The sequence below is a fragment of the Caretta caretta genome, chromosome 1 (genome assembly GCF_965140235.1).
Source record: "Caretta caretta isolate rCarCar2 chromosome 1, rCarCar1.hap1, whole genome shotgun sequence".
NCBI lineage: Eukaryota > Metazoa > Chordata > Testudines > Cheloniidae > Caretta > Caretta caretta.
In genome coordinates this window covers 316,146,235-316,160,006 of record NC_134206.1, presented here as the reverse complement: position 1 = coordinate 316,160,006, position 13,772 = coordinate 316,146,235, and the positions used below count along the sequence as shown (strand labels likewise).

At 40.9% G+C, this 13,772-nt stretch overlaps 2 protein-coding genes across 3 annotated transcripts in view; one reads left to right on the top strand and one right to left on the bottom strand.

Annotated features, from left to right (window-relative positions):
- Positions 1 to 13,772, top strand: part of MOV10L1 (Mov10 like RNA helicase 1) — an 84,422-nt gene that overhangs the window by 67,010 nt on the left and 3,640 nt on the right. For both annotated transcript variants that reach the window (XM_075124471.1, XM_048836842.2), the window contains exons 22-25: positions 8,396 to 8,569; positions 8,883 to 9,032; positions 10,284 to 10,391; positions 12,132 to 12,269. In XM_075124471.1, the coding sequence (XP_074980572.1) occupies positions 8,396 to 8,569; positions 8,883 to 9,032; positions 10,284 to 10,391; positions 12,132 to 12,269 (570 nt within the window). The remainder of the gene's footprint in view (positions 1 to 8,395; positions 8,570 to 8,882; positions 9,033 to 10,283; positions 10,392 to 12,131; positions 12,270 to 13,772) is intronic.
- Positions 361 to 13,772, bottom strand: part of LOC125630644 (transcriptional regulator QRICH1-like) — a 65,591-nt gene continuing 52,179 nt past the window's right edge. Inside the window, exon 9 of the mRNA XM_048836847.2 lies at positions 361 to 3,556. Within this exon, the coding sequence (XP_048692804.2) occupies positions 3,511 to 3,556 (46 nt within the window). The 3' untranslated portion in view covers positions 361 to 3,510. The remainder of the gene's footprint in view (positions 3,557 to 13,772) is intronic.

Sequence of the window (13,772 nt, the reverse complement as noted above, 5' to 3'; positions counted from 1 at the left end):
ATTAACAGCATGTTTGCAGTGGCCAGTTGTTCACCTGCCAGGGAGAAAAGCCATCAGGAAAAACATCTCTCAAGGTGGCTTCAGGTGGACTGCTCCAGAATACACTGTCTTAGCTCATCTTTTATAACTAACTTATACATCTTAAAGAGTAGCAGCCGTGTTAGTCTGTATTCGCAAAAAGAAAAGGAGTACTTGTGGCACCTTAGAGACTAATAAATTTATTTGAGCATAAGCTTTCATGAGCTACAGATCACTTCATCGATGCATTCAGTGGAATTTTCATTTTCCACTGAATGCATCCGATGAAGTGAGCTGTAGCTCACGAAAGTTTATGCTCAAATAAATTTGTTTAGTCTCTAAGGTGCCACAAGTACTCCTTTTCTTTATACATCTTAGTGACCCCTATTAAAATCATTACTTTTCCTAACTTTCAGTAAACTACTTATCAACACATTCCTAACCATCTTAATCATAATAATACTTCTGTATCAGTCACCCAAATTCAGGGTTTTCCATCCACTTAATTTCTTTTTCTCAGTTGTTGACTTTTCTTTCCCCTCCTCCCATTATGATTAGCAGAAACTGCCAGCTAGTTTTGACCTTGCCTCTAAAAGCCTGCTTTCAAATTAACCCTTTATTATGTGGTGTTCTATTTTATTAATTCATGGTGTGTGAACGCGCATAATATGGTTGCAATGAGTTTGATCACATTCTGGGGTACACACACCCCTCAAATCCAAGGCAGCAACCTCACCATCAGGATTCTGTCAAGTCTGTATGCTTGTCATACTGTGTCTTGAGTAACAGTAGTTGTGCTCACACTTGGCTTCCCCCCTCCACACACGTAATGAGCTCCTGGACTGCATCAGGGACAGATGTCTGTCATTAGTCAATTGTTGGAGAAATGTGTCCATCATTGTTGTGATGCCAGCCATTTCTAATTGGGGAAGGGATGTCAGGCTGAGCCTCCTTGGTATGGTTCCCAGTAAGGCTAATTTATGTGCTTGGTATGTTGCAGAAGATTATTGTAAACTGGGGGGAAGGCTGCCTTCTGGGCCTGTTTGTGACAGAAAAGCTTATATCGCAATTTTATTTGCACCCACAGAGTTAGCTTTTGGGTTATAGAGAAGAGCTATCGGAAGCTCTGCTGATGCCAGCTGTGCAGGAGTAACCACCGTAATGCCAAAATTGGCAAGGCTTTTAAATTTGGGTGGATTCTTCTGACAAGCTTCCATGGCTTTAGTTTGCCAACCCTTGCCAAGCAGCAGGTTGAATCACACCCAGTCAGCGTGCGTACTACTGGCAACATTCTGTATTGTTGTTGGCCAAGTTCAGCTGCTATGGTGTGGGCTGGTATAAATATGTGGTGTTGTTTTTTTCACACCAGTATGAAACCAAAGCTCTGAAGTTGTTTCCAACTTGTGAATAAAATGTACACAGAGAACTGCAATGTCAGTGTCTGAATAACACACCACTACAGAAGGGTATTCTTGTGAAGCATGTGCAACATGAAATAGAAGCCAAATATCTACTTATTCATCCAATGAGAATAGATTGTCATAGTCTACAACTCCATCTGAAGTGACCATGTGAGCAATGAGGCCATCCTTTAATATACCAGCAATACTCATTTTCTGATCTAAACTAAGTACAGTTTCTGCCATATCACATCATGATTCTGAGAAAAATTTTACCAGATGTGCTTTATTCTTGGGGTTTCCAATGAATTTTCTCCATTGGGACCATGGATTTTTACTTCATTGCTTTGTGATGATGCCTCTGTGCATGCCCAGAAACTTTCAATTGAATCTTTGACATGATATAAGTAAAGACAATATATGTTCTTTTGCAGCTCTCATAACTCTGTAGAGGGTGGTGTACTATTCTGAAACCCAAGTCAGCAAGTTCTGCAAAGCTAGTTGCACCTTCTGGCCTGACCATTTGAATAACAGACTTGCCATTTGCTATCCAAGTTGTGGGCATGTTGAATGCTGGCAGTTGATATGGACTCTCACTCTTTCTAATTCAGGCAATAGCTTACTCTTTGCAGTTTTGTTCAGGGTACCATCCAAATGTGCTAGAACATATTGAACTGTAGAATGCTCATGTATCTCTTGTTTGTGTAGTTACTACAAGACAGCTAAACAACTGTCTGCATTGATAGTCGCTGTCTTATCACTACTAACTTTCAGGTTGAACTTCTTGCTTAGAGATGCAAATGTTTTGATGTTGAGCTTAGGCAGTGGTTCAAAGAAACCAGTGGTATTTGAATTTAATCTCTTCCACGTACTGTTTCATTGCTTTGATTCCTATATCATTTGTAGTAACAAGCTTGGTAGCAATCTTTGCGGGTACAAACAATGCCACTTGCAATGTTGGTGAATGTTCTCAATTCACATTCAAATCAAATGGGTTTGTCATGGATTCAGTGATGGTGCAAACTCCCTTATTTACATCTCCTTCATCACATTGCATGCAAAGTGGTGCAGCCTCCTTGTGTTTTCCTTGTGACACATCTGAGTCTACTATATAATACGTTATCTTTGTGGAAGTTGTGATAGCTAAGCACTCATGAGCAGTGATGAACCATCTAAGATCCTGGTTTCAAAGTGAAACCCACTATATCCCCTTTTTTCTTTATTATCACAGTTTACTGTTTGTTCAAGTGCCATGTCTATCCAGACTTTGCTGAATTTATTTGTAGACTGAGCCACTGCATAAGTTCCTTGCACAGATTGATCATGAACTTTGGGCGGTTTAATCTGGCAGAAACTTCGTATCACTGATGTACACAGATACCCAGCGGGCATAGCTGGTACAGTCAAAAGTGAAAAGTAGTAGTATCTCTAAAAGCACTGCAAGATGTATGTGCCAGTTGTTTTCACTTTCTGCTCTAATGAAACACATTGAGATGTTAACCATTTTGATGTAATCGTATCAGAATGCAAAGGTTTGGGAAGTTGCTGTTCCAAAATTGCAGAATCTGTGTACTACATCCAGTACATTCTTGAGGGCATCACTGAGCTGGGCAAGTGTCTGCTGTGAGACTTGTTGCACCATTTTCGATACCGGAATTTAACATTCTTGGAGCTTGCTGTTGGTAAGGTCTACATCACAGTCAATCTCATTGTCTTGTATCCATTTACAAAATGCCTACCACCGCAATCTGGACAGAGCTTCCATTGTAAGCTTGTGGGCCTTCATTCCACGGTTGTATAACTGCCTTTAAGTAGACTGCTTGCTGTGTTGCTACCATGCAACTGAAATTCTATGAGGATGTCTTCCAGAGCACTCTTCGTACTTCTTTCCAGTTATAGCCAGAAATGTCTGTGCTATGTAGAAACCACCCATTCTCAAGATTGTTTTTTCTGAAATTCTTCTGGGCACCTCCACTGAATCACTTTAGCCTTACAATATATAGCCTCATCAAATGTCAAAACACCATCATCTTGGCCAAGTGTCCTAGACATCTTGTTGACATTCTTCATTACAGTGAAAACTGTATCCCATTCAATAGCTGATGCTGGCAGCACTGGACAGTACCCAATAGATGTTACTGTTGGAATAGCAGATGAAATAATCACATTACATTATGTAAGCGAATCATAAATTACACATATAGACAAAACAACAAGCAGAGAACATATTTAAAGTAAATTTGCTATAATGAAATCACTATGGGATGAAATAAATGTATAATTATACACGCATTAAAGAAGAGTCATTACTTGGACTTTTTCAGGAAATGCGTGAAGGCAATTTGAGATGATTTACAAAAGCACCCATAATTCTCAATTACCACTACATAATACAACACACACACAAGCAAATAACTCCAGGGAATTAATCCCTTCATAAAAATGTGTTAACCATTTCTGCAGATGGATGCTACAAATTTCAGATTTAGGCAGGATTTTCCATTTGGGCCCCCAGACTATAGCTTCTTTAATGGGCCTCCATTTGAGCCTATGGCCACCTGTTCTTTTGTCTTTTGATATCAGAAGACATCCTGCCTCATTCCTATTATGTCAGCCAGAAGAGTGGGTGAGCATCAGGGTCTCGTAGCAGGACCTCTATATATGCTGTTTATCAAAGATCCAAGTAGCTTTGAGAGCACATCCAAAATTTTTAATATATTTACCTGTGTTTTTTCTTGAAAGCCGCTCTCAAATAGGGATGAGGCTCATCTGCATACTTTATATGTAAAGCCAGTATTAGCCTTCTGTCTGAAGAGGACTGAGCCTTTTAGGCTGTCTCCTCAGCTCTTTGTTTTGTGTGCTGACAGAGTAAGACAGCAAGCAGTTTCAGCACAAACATTTTCCTGACAGATTACTTCCTGTATCATGACAGCTTATGAGATAGTGAATACCCCTCCTTCACAGAGACTGTCAGCCCATTAATGAGATCTCAGGCTATCTCTAGCTTTTCTAAAGGGCATACCCATACTGGATGTTTGTAGGGCAGCTATTTGGTCCTCTGTGCATACCTTCATTCATCATTACACCATCACTACAGTTGCAAGATCTGATACAAACTTTGGAAAATCGGTGTTATAGTCGCTATTTAAATAGACTCTGATTCCTGCCTCCTAATGGTACTGCTTGTCACTCACCTGAGTGGAGTACACATGTGCAACCACTCGAAGACAAAACTGTTACTTACCTTTATTATAACTGTTTTCAAGATGTGGTTGCACATGTCTTCCACGACCCAACCTCTGTCCACTCTGCATCGGAGTCCTGTTTCTCCATCTGAGAATGGTCTGAGTGGTGCTATTCTTACATAGTCTTGGGGGAGAGGGTCTGAGGATGTGTAGGGTATGAGCACTGCCTCGATGGGTTCTGCTGCAGAAAACTCTCTGCCTCCAGCATCCTGGTTGCGCATATAATTGAGTGGAATACATGTGTACAACTGCATCTCAAAGAACAACAGTTACAGAACAGGTAAGTAAACATTTTTTCTGCTAGTGCACTTTGATCTACTCCTGGGAGTAGATTAAAGTGCACTAGGGACGTGGTTCTCAACCAGGTGTCCATGGCCCCCTTGAGGGCCACAAGTTGGTTTCAGAGGATCTGTGAGCCCTGAGCCCCGGCACCCTGTGGGGCACAAGCCCCAAGCCGATGGGCAGAGTTGGAGAGTCTCTCCCCCACCCACCCCCAAACTGTAGTGCCTTAACCAGAGTGGGGCAGTCCCAGGGGAAGCTCCAAACGCTCCCTCTACCTCTTCTTTCTCCCCCCCATGCCCCCTCCCGAGGCCTCACCCCCCTGCCCAGGTCAAAAATGGGAAGCCAGAGCTGAGCAGTACAGGATGGCTGCTCCTCTGACTAATGCCATGGAGCGGGCAGCCATGGTGCTCCTCCTCCTCCTAAAGCATGTTGAGGGGGGCTCAACGAAAGAGGGTTGAGAACCCCTGCACTAGCAAACTGTTAGTGCATGGCAGCAGGGTCCACATGGACACTTACTGTGCATTAGGGTAGTGCAGGGCAGATCTACATCCTATCTTGCTGCAAACTAAGTGTTCATGTAGACAGGGCTTCAGTCTCCTGTGATTTCATAACTCCAGTAGTTCCCCAGTCCTCCATAAAACTCCAGAGGTAAACAGGACTTGCTTTTTTAGTAGAAAAAGCAACTCAGAAATCCTCCCCCGTATTTAATATTAATGTAAACAAACATAAGAAAAATGTTCAGACATTCATCTATCCATAAAGATGCTGCACAGGCACTATTGCCCCACCTCCCAATTTTAGGCCACTGTTTAACATAGAAGGTATAAACCTGTGAATCTTTCCACATAAAAGGTGGAAAGATAATATTGCAGCAGCAGAAAATAAGCTTTTATAGAATTGCTGGAAAGAAGTGAATGTAAATATTGTCTACTGTATAACAAAAAGCTGTAAAACTACTTCATTCACCACAGAGCTGAAACAAAAAGAAACTCTAATAGTCTGTTCAATGGAAACAGCAGGAGAACTTAAACTGATTATGATTACTGGGATTGGAATTCACTCAGATGTGCAAGCTTTCTTCTCAAAAAGGGCAAAGAATATTTAAGTAACACACGTGATCTGAGCCTGTGGTACGTTTTGCCCAAAGTAGCACAGTGTCCACTAAAGTCATTCTGAAGCATTGGTTGTACTGATTCACTTGAAAGAAAAATATTTAATAAATCACCAGTACCACTTCCTGCAGCAGTTATTCCATCCAAGAGGTTGAACTAGCCCACCCTTACTTATCCTGAGATCAGACGGGGTCACAGCAGATAATAATGGCCACAGAGATGAGAGGGAAGGGCAAGAAGACTGGGTTTACCATTTTTTCTAGGCTTTTGGCTGTATAATTGTATGCACGTAAAATGAGCTTGTCCCCTTTTCATGCTTCAATAGCAAAGTTAAAAGTCCCATAACTGATTCCCTTTCATTAAGGTCTATTTTGGCTGAGTCTAAATATTATGGAGTCTACTGGGAGTTACATTTTACCATTTGGGAAGAAGGATATATTTAATGAAACCAGTTTTTATTATTTTTTTTAAAAAGCTACAATAAATCTCGTCGTAGAACTTTTACTACAAAAAAATCAGCTATATTCTTCTTTAAGCACGAGAGATCCATGAGTTTGTAGAGCCTGCACTAGAGCAGTCAACAATTGTTACTGTGCTATGGAGATGAAATAGTGTTGTTTGTTACTATAGTGCCTACGAGCCTTAGTCATAGACCAGGACCCCATTCATCAAAGTGGAGTACAAACCAAACCGATCCCTGCCCTCATAAGCTTATAATCTAAGAATAAGATGAGACAACAGATAGATGTAGATAGATGGGGGAGTACAAGGAGTTGGTGTGATAGGCAGTGATCTCTGCACATCAGCAGCCTAACCATAGTCAAGTTTTCTATAGGCATCGCAGCAAAGGAGCATTTTGAGGAGGGATTTAAAGGTTAACGATGGGGTAGTTTGTGCAGATATTTACAGGAGAAGAGCCCCCCAAGCCCAAGGGATAGCACATGAGAAAGCATGAAGGTGGTTGTTTGAAAATGTAACAAGTGAGTGATGGAAGCTGGCATCATGGACCAATTCGGGAGGAGCATCAGCTTGATCAGGAATAAGAGATGATAGGTAGGATGGGGTTTGACTGTGAAGGTCCTTGAAAGTGAAGACAAGAAACTTATTTTTGATACAGTAGAGAAGGGGAAGCCAGGGGACGGGCCCAAAAGAAAGCTATGGTCTAGGAAAATGATCTTAGCAGCAGCATTCTTAATGGAAAAGAACCTTAATGCAGTAATCAAGATTTAAGGTGGCGAGAGTTTGGACAAGAGTTTTGGCTGTGTAGATGAATAGGCAAGTCCTTATCTTAGGTAAGATATAGATACGACCTATGAGGACCTAGAGAAAGGGCAGAGTAAAAAATCATACACCGGTTATTGATGTGAGTGAGAGGATGGTGAAGTTGTCTACAGTAATTGAGAGAGGAGGTAGTGGCGAGAGCTTGGGATGGATTATTAGAAGCTGTTTTTAACCATATTCAACTTGGGCTGGCAGCTACACATCCACAAGGAGATCTCACAGAGAGAGGTTGACTTTTTAATATGGCTAGAAGAAGACAGGTCTGGAGTAGACACACGAATCGGTGAGTTGTCTTCTTAGAGATGGTAGCTGAATTTGTGTCTGTGGATGAGATTACTCAGATAAGTTGTAGAAGAAGAAAAGGGGACCAAGGACAGAGACCTTCACAGGAACCTTCACAGAAAGTTGGAGGGAGAAAGAGGATTCTTGAACATGCTGAAGGAACAATTAGAGGTAGGAGGAGGACCAAAAGAAGACAGTCAGGGAAGACAATATTTCAGGAAGAGGAGTGTGGTAGATAATGTCAAATAGGGCTGATGGACCAAAGGGCATGAAGATGTAGTATTGGTGCTGAGCTTTAGCTAGGAAGAGGCCATTAGAGGTTTTAGGAGGAGTGGTTTCAGTGGTGTACAAGAGGCATAAGCTGGATTAGAACAGGGTCTAGGATACAGCTGAAGTAGAGGAACTCCAGACAGTGACTGTAGATAGCACATTCAGTGAACTTAGAGACAAAAGGGAGATGGGTAGTTGGAGAGGCAAATGGGGTTAAGAGGTTTTTTGTTTGGTTTGGTTTTTTTAAGATGGGAGAGACTTAAGTATGGTTGTATTGTCGGGGAAAAGAGTTAGATGTGAGGGAGAGGGATTAAGGAAAAGAGTGAGAGGATGAGAGTAGCTGTGGAGGAGATCAGGTGATGGGATGGGGTCACTGGGGCAGGTGAAGGGGTTAGAGAAAAGAGCAGACAATAATCTTCTCTGTGCTGGGAGAAGGAGACAAGAATTGCAGGATGTGGTATGCGTGCAATTTCATTTAATGGATTTTGAGTTTTCGTCCTTGCAGGTTACAAAACTTTTGAAGAATTACAGATCACATTCTACATTGCTTGCGTTGCCCTCTAAACTGTTTTATCATAAAGAGCTGGAAGTTTGTGCAGACACTTCAGTAGTAACTTCTTTGTTGGGTTGGGAAAAATTACCGAGGAAGGGGTTTCCACTAATTTTTCATGGCATAAAGGTATGTAAAATATTCTTACTACAATGGGGGTGGGGAATTAAGGGAGATTTGATAGGTGGGAGACTCTTCTTCTTTAGTAACATAAATTTCATATGCTTGGAAGTGCAGTAATTGGAGAAGGACCTGTTTGTTTTTCCTCAGTCTAATTCTAGACTATGTAGATACATTTAATCAAATTAGCCGACATTGCTGTATAATTTGACTTCTTTCCAAACCAACTCCTAAGTATTAAGAAGATAATCAGCAGGTATTTATCACTAAATTTGCAACAACTCTCAGTGTCTGATCTTTATTTTCTTCTCTCCTAATGCAGGGCACTGAAACACGTGAAGGACACAACCCCTCTTGGTTTAATCCTACAGAAGCAGTTCAAGTAATGCGTTATTGTTGCCTTCTTGCAAAACATGTTAACAATGCAGTGTCGGTGACTGATATTGGAGTGATTACACCATATCGTAAACAGGTCTGATTCTGATGCTTATAAGTGATAAGTTTCTGAATTTAAACTCATATTTTTGATTCACTGCTAGTGCTGTTTATTGCAAGAAACTATTGCAAACTTTGGACTGCTTTCCTAGTCGCATTATGTGTTGTACTGTCAATCATATTTAATATGCTATTAAACTATCAGATAAAAAGCTAGCAGTAATGAAAAAGGACACATTCTGCTTCTCTCCCCCACGTTAATGTCCCCAGATCTATCACAGTTGGTCTTCTGTCTACTTACAGAAGCAGTTGAGAAAATTGTGGAGAGACTGGATAGTAGCTAAATACACCATAAGAATTTCAACATTACAAAATTTCTTAGAAACTATATTAATGTGAGGAAAAAGCCAAGAAGTGTGAACTAATTTGAAACTGAAAAAATATCAGTTGCTGGTTAAAATGTTGAGATTAAGTTCGTCCATAGACAACTAATCGTACCTAAACTGTGTTATTGGGTACTTTACCCGTTAGCCCTGGTCCACACTAGGACTTTAGGTCGAATTTAGCAGCGTTAAATCGATGTAAACCTGCACCCGTCCACACTATGAAGCCCTTTTTTCGACTTAAAGGGCTCTTAAAATCGATTTCCTTACTCCACCCCTGACAAGTGGATTAGCGCTTAAATCGGCCTTGCCGGGTCGAATTTGGGGTACTATGGACACAATTCGATGGTATTGGCCTCCGGGAGCTATCCCAGAGTGCTCCATTGTGACCGCTCTGGACAGCACTCTCAACTCAGATGCACTGGCCAAGTAGACAGGAAAAGAACCACGAACTTTTTAATCTCATTTCCGGAGACTGCGGGAACAGTGGGATAGCTACCCACTTCGCAACACTCCGGAAGTCGATGCTTGCCTCGGTACTGTGGAAGCACTCCGCCAAGTTAATGCACTTAATGCACTTAGAGTATTTTCTGTGGGGACACACACACTCGAATATATAAAAACGATTTCTAAAAAACCAACTTCTATAAATTCGACCTAATTTTGTAGTGTAGACATACCCTTAGTTTGGCAACAGGTATGACACTTTCCCATGTGAACTTTGTACTTAATCTAAAAGCTCTTGTTAATCATTCCCAGTTAGAACATTTGCTCTCAATCCAGATGCAAACACTTTGAGAGGTATAAAAATTTTTACATTAGGTTCTATTTTTGATACACTTTGTATGAAAGATACTAGTTATTTAATCTAAAAACAAATTCCTTCAAATATTTTTGTTTTATAGGTAGAAAAAATTAGGTTTCTTCTGCGAAATGTTGATTTGATGGATATTAAAGTTGGTTCTGTAGAGGAGTTTCAAGGACAGGAGTACTTGGTGATCATCATATCGACAGTATGTAAAAGTGCAATGTTTTTTATACAAAGTAATCACCATTTTAAAAGGCAACGTATTTTTATCTACCACTTATGTATCACAGCACCTAAGATACTACTTCATTTTCTAAGTACAGGCAAATACTGCAGTATGTCAGATATCATTTTGTAGTAGTTGGTAAATATTTACATTTATATTGTAACAATTGCCTCATTTATTTTACACAAGGGTATGACTTTTTTTACTTCAAACTTCGAGTACATTTAAACATAAATTGGGGAATTGAAAATTGTGTAAATTTAAGCTAGTAACTATAGAGGAGAAAACTTTTAATCGCTATGATAATGAACCTGTCTACAGCTATTTGATTTATATGAAAGTTAACATTCAGCCCACTTCCTAATGAGAGGAGTGCACATGACCAGAGTCACTGCCTCAATTGATACCTTTGCCGGTAGTCTATCCAAAAGCACCAACACCAAACATGCATGGAGACTGAACTATCTTATCACCTTGTAAATTTGTAGGCTTGGCAGAATTTTGATTTTTTTTATATAGTTTTGATGAATAATCTGTTTATTTTTAAGCTTTTTTTTAATGTTTATCAATTTAAAATTTCAGAGTTGCAGAAAATTATGAGGGGGATCAGACGATAATTATTTAATGACAGTAGATTTTGTGATTCAGAAAGTTAAAGCCTCGTAACCATTAAAACACAAATTTCAGTATCGTATGTCAAAATATGCAAAGTATATAGCCTTAAATCAAACTCTGATTTCTCAAGCATCATTTTTTCTTTCTTTACCAAGCTGTGACTGTCAATTATTGATGGAAATACATTTTCACTGGTTTCTGTATGGTGAGATCGACGTTTATTAACATTTACCGATAAAAATCTAATGCTTCCAGGCCATATTACTTGTATTGTGATAGTACTTATCTTGATCTTAGCTCCATTACCGTAGTATGAGTGCCTCACAGTCTTTAACATATTTATCCTCCCAGCACACCTGTGAGGATACTGAGGTACAGAGATGAGTGACTTGCCCACAGCAAGTCTGGTAGAGCAGGTATTTGAACCCAGCTCTTGAGTTCCATGCTAGGAACCTAACCATAAGGTCCCATTGAGCTTGGGTGCATGTGTGTGCACACACAGGTGAAGAAGGTCTCTGCCCTGAAGTGTTCCTAATCTAAATAGGAGACAATAGGTGGATATAACATACTGGGAGAGAACAAGGAAACAACATGAAGTGTGATAAGTTGTGGTCCCAGAGTACCAGTTGTCTGAAGAAGGTGGTCCCTCCATGTTAGGTTTGAAGCATGTCTGGGCATTGTAAGGAAGCGTGCAATACTATTCCATGTACAAATACAGTAGCTTAGTCTGTGGGTTGATCAATTAGAACTTCTCTGGAGCATTACCTACCTTCACCAATAAAATTAAATAATGTTCTAAGATGGCGTTCTTCATTAAGATATGTACTACTAATTTCTCATTCTGAATTAGGATTGGCACCCCTGATTGCTGCTTCACTGGGGCCACTTTACACACCATTCTCCTTGAACAGTCTCATCTGGAGAACTTGCCTTGTGTAGGGGATATTTAGAGTGGCAACATAGTTGGCGGGGTGAAGTTGTACTTATATGTTTTCTCTGATCCATCCTTACTACAGTAGGAAAGAAAACAATTTTTGACTGCAGTATATTTTGATGAGTTTCCGTCTCACTTATTGACTGTTGCTTTTTGTCTATTCGTTTTAGGTACGATCGAATGAGGGTTCATTTGATGATGATAGATACTACTTGGGATTCCTCTCTAATGCAAAACGATTTAATGTGGCAATTACCAGACCCAAGGCTTTGCTTATTATGGTGGGAAATCCTCATGTACTTGTAAAAGTAAGGTGGTATTTTTGTTTTTTCGCTGTTTAAAAAAAAAACAGAAGTGTGTATGCAGTCTTTGTATGGTATTTTGGGGCTATGAACTGTTTTTTTGTTTTTTTTTTTGAGTTTTTATTTACTTGGTGTGAAGAACAATGACTCTTGGTTCTCCTTTATATGAAACTTTTTCAAAACAGTGTTGAGCACTGCTTTCTTTTAGTGTAGTTCTGGTTTGAAAAGTGATTAAAATGGCACCTTCTAACCTAACACATACCTGTCCCTATGCATAGCTGGCACATTATCTCTTGACTTTAGTGAAATGTCACTAAAAGTCAAGTAGTAATTTTTTTACTCATGTTAGCTGCATTGTTCTGCAGTGCTAGGTTTGTGAGCTGGATTCTCTTTTAGCATATTTATTGTTTTAAGTGTGGAGCCAAATTCTGCTCTCACGTGCAGAAGTTCCATTGGATGTTGCTTTCAGTAGGGTTGCACAATTGTAAAATAAAGTCAAAATTTGGCATGTATAATCTCCTACTGATGGTGGTGATGCATAAGTGTGAAAGAGTCTGGCCTGACTTTCAGATCCCAGAGGGAGTTTGGAGGATGGGCAGTTGGGGTCAGGGCCGGCTCTAGGATTTTTGCTATACCCCAAGCAAAAAAAATTTTTGGCCGCCCCCGCTTTTTTTTTCATGCCCCCCTGGCTCCGCCCCAACTCCATCCCTTCCCCAAATCCCCGGCCCCACCTCCTCCCCCGGGCGTGCCACATTCCCTCCTGCATTACTTCCTGCCCCCCCCCGCCCTCCCCATACAACCCCTGGCCCTAGTTCACCTCCGCTCCGCCTGCTCCCCGGAACATGCTGTCGCTCCGCTTCTCCCCCTCCCTCTCAGGTGAGGGAGAGGCAGCGCGTTCAGGGGAGCAGGCGGAGCGGAGGTGAGCGGGGGGGGGGGTGCGGCAAGCCTGGGAGGGAGGGGGGAGAAGCAGAGTGGCGGTGGTACACTCAGTGGAGGAGGCGGAGTGGAGGTGAGCTGGGGCAGCAGGGGCACATTTCTAGGGGCGGCATGGCTGGCGCCGGAATGCCACCCCTAGAAATGTGCCGCCCCAAGCACCTGCTTGTTTTGCTGGTGCCTAGAGCCGGCCCTGGTTGGGGGAGGAAGGAGTTTTTACTTGTAAACTGAGTAAATTTCACCTAGAAACCAGAGATGCCACCAAGATGGAACCTTGGCATACTGATTCTAGTTTCCTGTATTTAGTTTTTTCAGTGCACAGCCATCTCCTTTATTTAAATTTGTGTTCCTATCTGTGACTAAAGGGACAGTTAGAGAGAGGAATTTATATGCAATATTTTTGACTTTTCAGCTTGTGGTTTCAGTTGCGCTGGGACTCTTTATATGTTAGTACAACAGCTATTGACTTCCATGTCCTAAGAAATACAATGGGCATTGTCATCCACAATGTCAAAATACTTTTAGATATCACTTAATGTCTTTAGAATATTTAGCTCTTTTTGTCCATGTCTTCTG